Here is a 15,615-nt window from a genome sequence, read left to right as displayed (position 1 = left end):
CACACCTGATATAGGGTGTTGATGTCATTAGACCACACCCCTTCTCATTACAGAGATGCACATCACCTAATATGCTTAATTGGTAGTAGGCTTTCGAGCCTATACAGCTTGGAGTAAGACAACATGCATGAAGAGGATGATGTGGACAAAATACTCATTTGCCTAATAATTCTGCACTCCCTGTATGTGTTACTATGACCCTGATGAAGACCACAAGCCGAAACGCGTTGGTCAGTCAAAAAAATTGTTCCTCTTTCCTTTAAGTGTGCTGTCTTTAAGTGTGCTCTGCCACTAAGAGTACTCCTTGGGTGGTTCAGTGGAGTTCAGCTTGTTTTTTTTTTCTCTCTGGCATACCTCTTTAAGCAGCTGGCCAAGGCTGTGAGTCTTTGGTTGGGAGTTTCCAAGGCTTCAGTTATGAACAGCACTTTTTAGGTACCTCTTTTATCATCGCACCTTTCTACAGCTCCGATAGTTGGCTAATTTCCCTCCATTATGGCTTGATCTTGGCTTCTTGTCTCCTTCTCCATGGAGGGCACTTCTTCTTGTAGCTGTTCATTTTTGAGCCAGGCCACATCTTCTAGTAGACCTTCAGAGGGTCTTGGTAACTGGACACTTGCTACGGAGAGTCCAGGTTTCTGTTGGAGAACTTGTCCCCTTGGTGCTCAGAAAATAACCGAAAACTGAACATCCTATCACGGGTAATGGGAAATACAGACTCAGTCGTGAAGCTCTGGATGCAAAGCAGACAGTGAGTTTATTTACAGTCCCAAAAAAACAGTCTTAAACATGAAAAGAAGTGCAATAGTCCAACAGTGCTTTTCTCCAAATTCCCAGTAGTGGTGCAGGTGAGTCTCCCCAGTGGTAATCCTAGCAAGCTTCTTCTCTCCAACCCTCCTCCCCGTACTTTTCCTCCTAAAAGACAAGCAACAACAACAGATGAGCAGGTTAACCAGCTAAAGCTACATCACCAATAACGAGCACACTTTACTTACGAGTACAAACCAGCGTCGACTGCCATCCGGACACACCGTTACCTCAGCCCAAAATGGGGGCTGATTAGTGACAGCTGGGTTGAAGATTAGGTACAGGTGTGTTGGCTGCTGAGCGGAGACACTTCCGGGTCAGGGGTCGCCACACTCTCACTCTCCCAGAAGCAGACCCAGAGGGCGGGGAGAAGAAAAAAAGGGAGAGAGCACACAAGCACACCACAAGCAGGTCGTCCAGGGAGGACCTGAAACAACTTATCATGAACTTTGGGAGGCACAGGCAGGTCCACTCCCCACCTTACAAATGGAGAATGGCTTCACAAACACCATCGCCCCGGTAAAGAAGGCCCAGCAGCGGATTCACTTCCTCTGTGTCCTCAGGGAGAATAACCTGTACTGGAAGATGCAACTGGCCTTCTACGACTCCTCAATGGAAAGCGTTCTCTCCTACTGCTATGGTGTTTGGTACACAGGGGTCAAACACTATCAGCAAACACTTTCCTCGCAAAACCCACCCCTGCCCACCCACCTCATCAATATGAGCCATGGTCTGAGTAACTCTCATCACTAAGGCCAATCACACACAGACTCTACTCAGACCAAGTCCTTTGCTCTACTTTCAAGCACTTTGCAACCTTTTCTCCAACGTGTTCCTTTTCTATTGTTTTTAATAGATTCGTCTTGATTGTATATATTTCTCCTGTTTGTTAATTATACCTGCTGTCTTACTATTTATATTTTATTTATCCACAGTTGGTGTGGAGCACCCATAATTTAATTTTACATGTGCAATGGAAATAAAGGGCAATTCAATTCAATTCTTATTACGACACTTAAAACAGAGCAAAGTGGCTTAATGCTTCCCACAACGTCTACTTTTTAAATTTAAATGTAAAATTCTAAATTTTAAAAGTAAGTAGACAATGATTTAATTGATTTCAGAATTTTCTTCTCAATCAATCAATCAATCAGTCAATCAATCAATCAATCAATCAATCAATGTTTATTTCTATAGCACATTTAAAAAGGACCAGTGTCCACAAAAGTGCTTCACACAAGTGCCGGAATGCAGGTTACAACAAAAGACAACAAAAACAGTTACAGTTATGTAGCACAAATGCAGACCAGGTGGAAGTCCGAACTAATGTGCTTAAAAGGCTAGATTAAACAAGTGAGTTTTTAAGCGCGATTTAAGTCTAACTCTAGTCTTTCGGCGGAGCCTTGGTTGCACTAAGAGCAGTTGGTTAGAGGATCTAAATGCTCTTATGGGGCTATACAAGTCGATGAGGTCAGTTAGGTAACTTGGTGCCAGGTTATTTAAAATTCTAAAAGTATACAAAAGGATTTTAAAAACGATATGGTATTTGATGGGGAGCCAGTGTAGATTGGCTAGAACAGGGGTGATGTGATCATGCCTTCTGGAGCCAGTTAAGAGGTGTGCTGCGGCATTTTGAACTAATTGCAAGTGTTGGAGGAGAGAGAATTGGAGGCCGAAATATAGCGAGTTGCAATAGTCCAATCTAGAACTAATGAAGGCGTGGATAAGCTTTTCAAAGTCTTAATGTGGAATATAGGGCTTTGCCTTGGAAATTTGGCATAGCTGGTAAAAACTCATTTTTGCAACTGTGGGCACTCACTCGTGCCCACAGTTGACTAGCTTTTCTAACTGGAAAACATTCTTATCACTATACTCCGCTGAGTTTAATAAAATAAAGAGAGGGCCTTGACATCATATTATTTTTAAGTGATTATTTCTCATCCATTAAATGTATCAATGAAAATATTAGAATAACACAAGGGATACCATGAAAGATTTGCTAATAGTCTTAGTTTGGAAATTAATATTCAATTCAATTTTATTTATATAGCGCCAAATCACAGCAACAGTCACCTAAAGGTGCTTTATATTGCACAGTAGATCGTACACTAATAGATACAGAGAAAAACCCAACAATCATATGACCCCCCTATGAGCAGCACTTTGGCGACAGTGGGGAGGACAAACTTCCTTTTAACAGGAAGAAACCTCCAGCAGAACCAGGCCCAGGGAGGGGCGGGGCCATCTGCTGTGATTGGTTGGGGTGAGAGAAGGAAGACAGGATAAAGACATGCTGTGGAAGAGAGACAGAGGTTAATAACAGATATGATTCAATGCAGAGAGGTCTGTTAACACATAGTGAGTGAGAAAGGTGACTGGAAAGGAAAAACTCAATGCATCATGGGAATCCCCCGGCAGCCTACGTCTATTGCAGCATAACTAAGGGAGGATCCAGGGTCACCTGGTCCAGCCCTAACTATATGCTTTAGCAAAAAGGAAAGTTTGAAGCCTAATCTTGAAAGCAGAGATAGTGTCTGTCTCCTGAATCCAAACTGGAAGCTGGTTCCACAGAAGAGGGGCCTGAAAACTGAAGGCTCTGCCTCCCATTCTACTTTTAAATACTCTAGGAACAACAAGTAGGCCTGCAGAGCGAGAGCGAAGTGCTCTAATAGGGTGATATGGTACTACAAGGTCATTAAGACAAGATATTATGAAAATGTTTCCTCCTTAATTTAAATATTTCTTTTTAGTGTTAGATTAAATTCAAAGTCAGCTGTTTAAATAAGAACAGAACATTTTTCATCAGGGGATTTGACGTGAAAATATCTTAAAAATTTATTTTGTGACCCAGAAAGAGTAATATTTCAAACTCCGCCACTCTGCGTTCCTCCGCAACTGCCTTGTTTAAGTTTTGGACAAAATGCATTCTGGGATATTTGCCTGGGTTTTGCTACAGTAGCTTGCGAGCTGTAAATGTATGTCTTCTAATGATGCTGCCTAAGGGAAGCATGTATAATGTAAATAGGATTGGTCCTGAACCCTGTGGAACTCCATAATTAACCTCAGGCTGGCTGAAACTCTTCAAATAAACCATTCCTCTGCAGATGATCTGTTAGCTGTTTGACAACTACTCTTTCAAGGATGTTTGATATGAAAGGAAGGTTGGAGATTGGCCTATAATTAGCTAAGACTGCTGGGTCTAGAGATGCTTTTTGAGTAAAGGTTTAACTACAGCCAGCTTGAAGGCCTGTGGTACATAGCTGATTATTAGAGATAGGTTGATCATATTTAAGATTGAAGCAATACAGTTTTTTCTGAATGCTTAAACCCTAACTGTGATTCTTATAGCACAATTCCTAAAACTATTAATACTTATAGCAAAACCACTCACTGAGTTTGCAAAACTAAAAGCACAAACACTGCTTTGCACTCAGCTTCCAAATGATCAACACACTCCTAGCAAAACTATACACATTTATGGCTGTTATTTACAGTATTTTGCCAACTGTCTGGCACACTGTCTCATGTGAAAACTGTGTTAGATAATTAGTTCACTTTGCAATCAGCCTACGCACTATAAATAAGCTACAGGTAAGCTGTGCGTGTGGAGTACAATGGAGGGAGCAGGAAGAGTGAGAAGAGTGAGAATTAGAGGAGGCCGAGGAAGAGGACGTGGAGGTGAAGAAGTAGGACGAAGAGGACGACAAGGACAAGGAGGTGAAGTTAGAGGACAAGGACAAGGATGAGGAGGGGGAAGAGGAAGGGTAAGAAGAGTAAGAAATAGAATTACTGATGACATCAGAGCTACAATAGTGGACCATGTAATCAACCGTGGAGTGAGTTCCATTTACCACAGCAGGTTTTCCAGGTCCTGGCAGGCAGCAAAAGAGCTCCAGACCAACACACTACCACCACCATATTTTACTGTTGGTATGATGTTCATTTTCTGAAATGCTGTGTTACTTTTACACTGGATGTCGATATGGGACACACACCTTCCAAAAAGTTAAACTTTTGTCTCGTCAGCTCAGAGTATATTCCCAAAGGACTTGGGGATCATCAAGATATTTTCAGGCATAACTGAGATGAGTCTTTGTGCTCCTTTTGCTCAGCAGTGGTTTTTGAACTCTGTCATGAAGGATCTCTTTCTCATGGTGGAGTCACGAACACTGACCTCAACCAAGCGAGGCATTCGGGTCTTTGGATGTTTCTCTTGGGTCTTTCTAACATCTTCATCGCTGTACTAGATTTTGAGGATCTTTTGGCATACTCTACTTTGTCAGACAGATCCTATTTAAGTGATTTCTTGATTGAGAACAGGTGGTGGCAGTAATCAGGTCTCGGTGTGGCTAGAGAAATTGAACTCGGCTTTCCAAAGATATAATACACCACCATTAATTTAAGTTATAACAGGGGGTTGCAATGATTTTTTCACACAGGATCCTGTCAGAAAGTCAGTAGAAGCAATCCAGAATCCAGAATGTGTGAATAAAAGGCAGACGGGGTCAAGTGAGTGTAGGCAGGGTTGTCTGGGTGGAGAGAAGTGTTAGGGATGATGTGTGACACAGGGATAGCAGCAAGAGTGAAAGGGAAGGTGTACAAGATCATAGTGAGACAGACTGTGATGTATGGTTTGGAAAAAGTGGCACTGACAAAAAGACAGGATGGTAAGCCGGAGGTGGCAGAGTTGACAATGATAACATTTTCATTTTAAAAAAATGAGTGTATTAGAGGGATAGTTCATGTAGAGGAGTTTGGAGACAAAGTTAGAGAAGCAAGGTTGAAATGGTTTGTGCAGAGGAGAGATGGTGGATATATTAGACAAAGGATTATGATTATGGATCTGCTTGGAAGGGGGAACACAGGAAGACCTCAGAGGAAGTTCAGGGATGTAGTGACGGACATATAAAGGGTTGGTGTGACAGTGGAGGATACTAAAAATAAAGTGACACGGAGGCAGATGATCCACTGTAGGAGCAATCAAAGGAAGAAGAAGAAGAAGAAGATGAAGGATATATTCATGGCCATTGTATTTTTTTACCTTTCTGTGAACCAGAACAGAATCAATAATAAAGGAAAGATTGTATTTGTCCTTGTTCTTCAGGGCTCTGAATCGTGGCTGCCGATGTGTTGAAGTAGACTGCTGGGATGGTGCCAATGGAGAGCCCATTGTATATCATGGACACACTTTCACCTCCAAGATACTTTTCAAGGATGTGGTTAGTGCAGTTGGAAACTATGCCTTCAAGGTAGGATCACCTGAGTGGGTTATTTTACACTTTTATAAGGGAATAGCAGTGTTTCGGTTGATAGCTGTCCTACAGCTTAAGCAGAATGCTTTGCCTAAAACCTCTGCTCCCTGAGAAACAGAACAACGTACAATGTATTTAGTATAGGATATCACACCCCCATGTGTCCTGGCTGAAGAAACATCTACTCACACCTTTAAAGCAGATGACCTGTAATGGCACATGTGAGGCCCTGCCTGCACATATACATCCCCGTCATCACAGTCATAAACCAACCTCTTTTTTTTTTATTCCAGACCACTCACATGGCTTTACTTCTTACTAATATTCATTACCTCCCTGTCCTTTGGATATTAGAGAGACATCCCTCCGTGCTGAAAGAGAGAGCTGCACAGTAAGCTACATGGAGAATGTAACCCATGGTGACTCTGAACCCATTAAGAGGCTGCAGTGGGCTGTCTGTGGGAGCCACTCCACAATCACTGGCGCACACCCCACTTTGCAGTTATTTATTTGTAAAAATGTTTGGAATCATGTCTGATTTTCGTTCCACTTCTCACGTGTGCACCACTTTGTGTTGGTCTTTCACCTGGAATTCCAATAAAACTGATTCATGTTTGTGGCTGTATTGTGACAACATGTGGGAAAAGTTCAAGGGGGCCGAATACTTTTCAAGCCACTGTATGTTATACTGTATAACAGATTAATGGGACAGCAGTGCAGTGGCTTCAGAACTTGCCTTAGAAGCCTCTGGTTTAAAATATTTCTTCAACAGTAAAGTAACCCAGTGACAGTTGTCAGTATTTCCACTACTGCACAGCAAACAATAATTGTTAATAGTTCATTTGGCAAATCTCATTTTTCAAATTGTAAACAAATACAGTTTAAAAGATGGTTTCTGTTGCTGCCACAGTATAATTCAGTTTAATGTAACCTGAAATGTCTATCATAGTGGCCAATCATATTAGACCTCGTCTTCCTTTGGGCTCTGCCTCCAGACAGTCAAAAGTAAGTTTATTCATACAAGCAGAAGGTGCAGAGAGCTATCTGTGAGAGCCTAAGAGTATAGCAGCGTGTGCAAAGCAGACACTGTCCCAGGCATGATGGCTTCTTTGTATGCAAGGCTGCTGAATTCTATACGCATGGGTTGTTGAATTGACATGAAAGGAATCTAATTCCAAATTTCATATTTGTTGGAAACTCAATATTGCCCATCCATCTGCTGGTCTTACAGCCAGTCAGGCACAACCCGAGATGATGTGCAGACATTTAAGTTTTCTGTTATCATACAGTGGTGTGAAAAAGTGTCTTTCCAATTCCTGATTTCCAATTTTTTTACATGCTTGTCATATTTAAATGTTTTAGATAATCAAGTAAATTTAAATTTTAGATAAAGATAACACAAGTACACACAAACTGTAGTTTCTAAATGAGGGTGTTTATTATTAAAAGGAAAGAAAACAAATCTGCGTGGCCCTGTGTGAAAATGACTGACCCTCCCTCGTTTTAACATAAACTGACATCTTTGGAGAGCTGAGTTCAGTTTCTCTACGCAGACCTGATTACTGCCAACACCTGTTCTTATTCAAGAAATCACTATACAGGACCTGCCTGACAAAGTGGGGTAGACCAATAGAACCTTTAAAAGCCAGACATCATGCTGTGATCCAAGGAAATTCAGGAATTAATATGAAACACATTTATGGAGATCTCTCAGTCTGGAAAACCATTATATGGCTTTATTATGGCCTTATAAGGCCATTTTTAAAGCTGTGGGAGTACAGTGAACCACAGTGAGAGCCATTGTCCACAAATGGCGAAGAGGTCACAAAGACCCCAGAACAACATCCAAACAAGGCCTCAGCTGCCTCAGTTAAGGTCAGTGTTCATGACTCCACCATAAGAAAGAGACTGAGCAAAAATGGCATGCATGGCAGAGTGTCATGGTCCTGGGTTTTGACCCAGTGTTTTGCATTTGAAGACTTTTGAATCTTGGTTATTCATTATTGTCGTATTCCTAGGGTAACTTATATTTCCTAGTTCAGTTTTCTTATGTGTTTGAGATTTTCTGATTGTGTTTATCCCTTGTGGTTCTGGTCTAGTTCCCTGAGTGTTTTCCTTTCCCTTTGTTTCCTGTGTATGTCAGTCTTGTTCTCATTTCCCACAGTCTTTGTCTCTGTGTTCTGTCTTTACTCCTTAGTCTCCCTGGCCTGTTGTGTCTCTCGCTCCCTCTCTCTTTGTTTCTTAGCCATGTCTCTGTTTCGTCTCCCTTACCTGTTCCCATGTTACTCTCCTTATATTTCTTCCTTTGTCTCCTCTGTCTGTTATGACCTGTGTTACCACCTGTTGCCCATCCTCTCGTTATCCAGTGTATTTAAGTCCTCAGTTTGTATTTGCTCCTCATCACATCATCAGTCTTCAGGTAGTCCTCCGGTCATGTTACCCCTGTGCTGTGTGCTCCATGCTTTGCTTTCTAGTGTCTAGCTACTATGCCAAGAGTTTAGTGTTTTGTATTTTTAGTTTGTAGTTATCGGCAATAAAGCTGCTTAAGTTCAGGTTTTGTCTCCAGAGTCCTGCATTTGGGTCCTCATCCTGGCTGCCACACAGCCAGACCTTGACACAGAGTTCCAAGACAAAAACCACTGCTGAGCAAAAGGAACTTAAAGGCTAGTCTCAGGTTTCCCAGAAAACATCTTGATGATGCCCAAGACTTCTGGGAAAATATTCTGAGGAATAACGAGAAGAAAAGTTGAACTTATTGGAAGGCATGTGTCCCATTACATCTGGCATAAAAGTAACACAGCTGTAAACACATTGTCAGAAAAGGAACATCATACCAACAGTAAAATATGGTGGTGGTAGTGTGTTGGTCTGGGGCTGTTTCCCTGCCTCAGGACCTGGAAAACCTGCTGTGGTAAATGGAACCATGAATTCTGCTGTGTAGCAAAACATCCTGAAGGAGAATGTCCATCCATCTGTTTGTGACCTGAAGCTAATGTGCACTTGGGTTTGGCTCTGGATTCAAAATGGACAAGCAAATCTACCTGAATGGCTTAGAAAAAACAAATGAAGATATTGGAGTAGCCTAGTCAAAGTCCTGACCTGAATCCAACTGTCATGTTCTGGCTTGACCTTAAAAATACAGTTCATGCTTGAAAACTCTCCAATGTTAATGAAATCCAACAATTCTGCAAAGATGAGTGGGAAAAAATTCCTCCACAGTGCTGTAAAAGACTTCCAGTTAATCAAATGCTTGATTGCAGTTGTTGCTGCTAAGATGCTAAGCTGGCCAACCAGTTAGTAGGTTTGGGGTCCAGTCACTTTTACACAGGGCCTGTCTTTATAATAAACGACTTCATTTTGAAACTGCATTTTGTGTTAACTTGTGTTATAATATTTTAATTGGTTTGATCTGAAATATTTAAGTTTGCCAAACATACAAATATAGGAAATCAGGAAGGGTGCAAACACTTTTTCACACCACTGTAGGGGCGATCGTGGCTCAAGAGTTGGGAGTTCGCCTTGTAATTGGAAGGTTGCCGGTTCGACCCCCGGCTTGGACAGTCTCGGTCGTTGTGTCCTTGGGCAAGACACTTCACCCGTTGCCTACTGGTGGTGGTCAGAGGGCCCGGTGGCGCCAGTGTCCAGCAGCCTCGCCTCTGTCAGTGCGCCCCAGGGTGGCTGTGGCTACAATGTAGCTGCCATCACCAGTGTGTGAATGTGTGTGTGTGGATGACTGGTTGTGTAAAGTGCTTTGGGGTCCTTAGGGACTAGTAAAGCACTATACAGGCCATTTACTATTTTTACCATTTCACTGTAACTGTTTCCAGTCTTCAATTACAAAAGGTACTCACTCCCTCCATCTCTCTTCCTCCTCCTCTCCCCCATTCAGGTATCACAATATCCAGTCATCCTGTCCATTGAGAACCACTGCAGTGTTGAACAACAGAGAGTCATGGCACATCATCTAAACCACATTCTTGGTGACAGGTTGTTGAAAACTATACTGGATGGCAAGGCCCCCATCAGACTGCCCTCTCCTGAGGTGAGGGCTGTAATCTATTGTCCAACTCTAATGCCATATCATTTGATAGAAATGCAAATTATCAACTACTAGAATGCTAAATTCAAAGAAACCCCGAACACCTATGGTATATGTTAAAGATGACTTTTTGACCCCTATGTTAGGATCTTAAGGGGAAGATTCTTGTGAAGGCGAAGAAAGATGGTGGTTTAGAGCAGAGTTTAAGTGGGATGGTGGAAGATTCTCTGAATGGGGAGGTCAGCGATGACGATGAGGCAGCTGAAATTGATGAAGATCACCCACACCATGAGAGTATCCATTGCAGACTCAAGGTGGGTCTAGATGTTTGACACAGTCTCACAACTCTCAGACAACCCACTGTGCATGTGCTGATGATCCAGTCTGATATACAGGGTGGGCCATTTATATGGATACACCGTAATAACATGGGAATGGTTGGTGATATTAAAGTCCTGTTTGTGGCACATTAGTATATGTGAGGGGGCAAACTCCTCAAGATGGGTGGTGACCATGGTGGCCATTTAGAAGTCGGCCATCTTGGATACAACTTTTGTTTTTCCAATAGGAAGAGGGCCATGTGACACATCAAACTTATTGGTAATGTCACAAGAAAAACAGTGGTGTGCTTGGTTTCAACGTAACTTTATTCTTTCATGAGTTATTTACAAGTTTCTGACCACTTATAAAATGTGTTCAATGTGCTGCCCATTGTGTTGGATTGTCAATGCAACCCTCTTCTCCCACTCTGCACACACTGATAGCAACACCGCAGGAGAAATGCCAGCACAGGCATCCAGTATCCGTAGTTTCAGGTGCTGCACATCTCGTATCTTCACACCATAGACAGTTGCCTTCAGATGACCCCAAAGATAAAAGTCTAAGGGGGTCAGATCGGGAGACCTTGGGGTCATTCAATTGGCTCACGACGACCAATCCACTTTCCAGAAACTGTTCATCTAGGAATGCTCGGACCTGGCACCCATAATGTGGTGGTGCACCATCTTGCTGGAAAAACTCAGGGAACGTGCCAGCTTCAGTGCATAAAGAGGAAACACATCATCATGTAGCAATTTCAAATATCCAGTGGCCTTGAGGTTTCCATTGATGAAGAATGGACCCACTATCGTTGTGCCCCATATACCACACCAAACCATCACTTTTGTTGTTCCAACAGTCTTGGAGGGATCCATCCAATGTGGGTTAGTGTCAGACCAATAGCGGTGCTTTTGTTTGTTAACGTCACCATTCACATAAAAGTTTGCCATTCTGCAAATTCTGTGCGCCGATCTGGGTCATCCTCATTGAGATGCTGCAGTAGCTGGAGTTTGTAAGGGTGCCATTTGTGAGTAGCTAACATCTGCCGGAGGGATGTTCGACTAATGCCACTCTCCAGTGACATGCGCCAAGTGCTATGCTGTTGGCTCTTGCTGAATGAAGCGAGGACAGCCACTGATGTTTCTTCATTAGTCACAGTTTTCTTGCGTCCACATTTTGGCAAATCCAACACTGAACCAGTTTCACGAAACTTAGCAAGCAGTTTGCTGACTGTAGCATGGGAGATGGGTGGTCTCGTAGGGTGTCTTGCATTGAAATCTGCTGCAATGACCCGGTTACTGCGTTAACCAGATAGCAACACAATTTCGATCCGCTCCTCACGTGTTAACCTCTTCAACATGTCAATGGCTGTGAACAAAGAGAAACTTGTAAATAACTAATGAAAGAATAAAGTTACGTTGAAACCAAGCACACCATTGTTTTTCTTGTGACATTACCAATAAGTTTGATGTGTCACATGGCCCTCTTCCTATTGGAAAAACAAAAGTTATATCCAAGATGGCCGACTTCTAAATGGCCATCATGGTCACCACCCATCTTGAGGAGTTTGCCTTACAAACCCAACAGTGAGATCTTAAGAGATCCAGCCTACAGCTCTTCAATGGGTGTCACAGGGTCCCCAGGAAAAAAAATTGTAAATGTAAAATAATAAAATAAATATTCTTCGGTGGCAATAACAAAGTATAACATAAATTATTCAGTAGCAATTACACAAGAATATCCAGAAATGTCCCTGTCTACAATTAAACACATTCACTTACCGAAAATTGGGGGCATCTGCTGCGGCAGCCTTTTACCACAAACTTAGTCACTGCTCGGTGACATTCGTCTATCCTGGCCTGAAAGGAGACGCTACCGGTAGACTGCAGCGAGAACTGCCAGCATCTGAGCCAGACTCTGTCTGTCTCATCATGGTCACCTAAATGCACATAATGGCAGGTTTGTAATAAGGCAGATCGCGCTAACATAATATGCACTGTTAGGTGATTATTTACCTGCCGCATTAACGGGAGAGGACATGCAAACGTTACCGCTGCTGCTGGGTTGAGATTCACGAGTCCGGAGCGAATTAAAAACACGACATTCATTTAATGTCATCGTGTGTTTTGTGAGCAAATGCTTTTGCATATTCGTAGTGTTTCCTCCCTTAAATGAAATATCTACTTTACAAGTATTGCAAGTTGCCCTGTTGTCATCCGTTCTCGTAAAGTATAACCAAACTTTTGAGCGTTTGAGCCGCTTACGTGCCGTGTTTCCTGCCAGGTAAATGACGCTCCGCAACGTGGTGACGTCATTTACCTGGCAGGAATCGATAAGGGAATCGTTTGCAAAAATGGCAAACAATTCCAAGGAACTGAAACAGTGGGAACCGGTTCTCAACAAGAACCGGTTTTCGATACCCATCCCTATTCAGGATCATTTGTTTTGATCTCTACGATAAATCGCTTGCATTAAAAACTGTTTCCTGAGGAAGTCAAATGCTGGTTGAACCATGAGTCTTATCAGAAGTAGTCCTTGGGAGAAGTTACAGTGAGCAGAGAGATAGCCTTGCTAAAATCTGTAAACTTTTATTCGCATATCTATATATGATTCCAACCAATTATGGAATAATAGACTCCATAATTAACCTTATTGTGTGAAGAAGGTTCCCTGTTTACATGGGCAAACTGGAGTTCCACAGCATTACGTGCTAACACCAATTTTGTTTACATTGTATTTGCTTCCCACCTGCGGTTTCCCAAGGCATGGGTGTAACCCTATTAATACATACACGATATATAATAATTTACCCTCTCCCAATTGCATCCGTCACCCGCCATTGTACCACTCAAACAGATGACTTTGATGGGAATGGGAGGCAGTGGCTTCAGCTTTCCGACCACTCTTCTCTGAGGCCTGCTCCCAGTCTGGATTTGGATGACAGATACCCTGTCTACTATTAAGATTAGGCTTCAAACTTTCCTTTTTGCTAAAGCATATAGTTAGGGCTCGACCAGGTGACCCTGAATCCTCCCTTAGTTATGCTGCAATAGGTGTAGGCTGCTGGGGGATTCCCATAGGGCGATCGTGGCTCAAGAGTTGGGAGTTCGCCTTGTAATCGGAAGGTTGCCGGTTCGAGCCCCGGCTTGGACAGTCTCGGTCGTTGTGTCCTTGGGCAAGACACTTCACCCGTTGCCTACTGGTGGTGGTCAGAGGGCCCGGTGGCGCCAGTGTCCGGCAGCCTCGCCTCTGTCAGTGCGCCCCAGGGTGGCTGTGGCTACAATGTAGCTTGCCATCACCAGTGTGTGAATGGGTGGATGACTGGATATGTAAAGCGCTTTGGGGTCCTTAGGGACTAGTAAAGCGCTATATAAATACAGGCCATTTACCATTTACCATGATGCACTGGGTGTTTCTTCTTCAGTCACCTTTCTCACTCACTATGTGTTAATAGACCTCTCTGCACTGTATCATATTAATCTCTGTCTCTCTTCCACATCATGTCTTTATCCTGTCTTCTTAACCCAATCGGTCAAAGCAGATGACAGTCCTTCCTGAGCCCGGTTCTGCCGGAGGTTTCTTCCTGTTTTTCATTTCCTAAGTGTCAAACACCTCACACAAGTTTGTCACAAGGCTGAAACAGCCATGAGCACTCAATGGAACTCAAAGGCAGACCCACCCAGGGAAACAGAACAGGATTCACAAGGAGGGGGCTCACTAGGAGAGAGGGAAATAGAGTTGGTGTCACTGGTCCAGGGGAAAACCTTCCAGTTACACTGACTGGAGGTGGTGAACTTTGCTTACTTGAGCAGAGTAAAGTGATTTTCAGGGAGGGGAAGCAACTGCTAGACTCTCTCAGCTCCAACAATCGCTCTCTCCGATTCCAGTGGGAGACAGGGTCCAGGAGGGCAGACAGGTGAGTAATGAAACAGTGACCGAGCTTAGACCAGTGCGGTGGAGAGAAGAAGAGCAGTGTTGAGTGAACAGGTGAACCAAGCAGGTAAGTGATATAACCTGGACCCAAACTGAGACAGACTGGAAACAGGGAGAGAATATCATTAGCCACGAGAAGTCAAAAGATCTAAGAAATTACATAGAGAAGCCAAGTTACCACTAAAGAGTAGCAGAAAATCTGGCTGGATCTGGACTTGGTGGCTGGAGAAAACACTGGAAAAATCCCAGTATATGACAGTATTATATTTGCATATTATTTAAATAGTTAAATAGATCAAATAGCATTTGCAGATCTTCTTTGTCTCTAGATGTTTTAGGGAGTGACAACCCCTCACCCACCGTGGGCAGCGAGAACTGTCTCAAGGTTAATGGTTACAGTTCTGGGTCAGGCCACCATGTTTCCTCCCATTAACAAACACTCCTGTGGGAGACAAGGCAGCAGCATTACTATGGGAGGAAATAAACACCACCATGATTGGAAGGTCGGGGGTTCGAATCCACTGAATGGCTACCCTGAGGTACCCCTGAGCAAGGTAGCGTCCCTACACACTGCTCCCCAGGCGCCCAATGGCTGCCCACTGATTCACTGAGTGAATGGGTTAAATGCAGAGAGGAATTTCCCCATGGAGATCAATAAAGTTTGGTGACCTTTGAATGCAACTGGCCAGGGAAATTTTCAAAATGTGATATGTGATGGCACAGCACAATGCAAGCTCCATATCAGCTGTTTAGAGCTGCTAGACACTTTTCTAGCTCTAGAGATGTTTCTCTTCAGTTCTAATTTAAGAAAAGACAGTCCAACGGTGGTTACATAGAGCAACGGGGGGACACTCCCTTTCAATCCGAATGTGCTTTTTCTGTCTTGTCTTTTTAGAGGTCAAATGTGATCATAAGATGTCTGCAACCAAAGTGCAAGGGCTCCGTCCACCAAGGGCCTTCATGCTTATGAATAGCAAGTGTTTGCCAGGATTAGCATGTTGTCCTTTTCTAGGGTTGATGTTTTGAAAAGTAATTTTTACAACAAGTGTCATTCACCCAATGACACGCATATTCATGCAAGCTTTTTCCTATACCCGAGTGCCTTCTCTAACATTTAGATACACATTCAAACTCCAGTAGATGCATCAGGAGCAACTCCAGCTTCAGTTGAAGGATACGCCTTTGACTGAGACTCCAAAAGCCAGGAAACAAATGACCATCCTATCCGGTCCTTAAGTCTGTCGTCATTAGCCGTTCCTGGGCCCAAAC

At 43.1% G+C, this 15,615-nt stretch overlaps 1 protein-coding gene across 1 annotated transcript in view; it reads left to right on the top strand.

Annotated features, from left to right (window-relative positions):
* The window catches only part of plcd4a (phospholipase C, delta 4a), a gene marked incomplete at its 5' end in the record, with an annotated part of 66,945 nt that overhangs the window by 27,445 nt on the left and 23,885 nt on the right, over positions 1–15,615 (top strand). The window contains 3 exon segments of the mRNA XM_082523465.1: positions 5,909–6,053; positions 9,946–10,098; positions 10,242–10,409. Coding sequence (XP_082379591.1) covers positions 5,909–6,053; positions 9,946–10,098; positions 10,242–10,409 — 466 coding nt within the window.

Source organism: Aulonocara stuartgranti (assembly GCF_965226115.1).
Source record: "Aulonocara stuartgranti genome assembly, chromosome: 23".
Taxonomy (NCBI): Eukaryota; Metazoa; Chordata; class Actinopteri; order Cichliformes; family Cichlidae; genus Aulonocara; species Aulonocara stuartgranti.
This window is presented reverse-complemented; position numbering and strand designations above follow the sequence as displayed.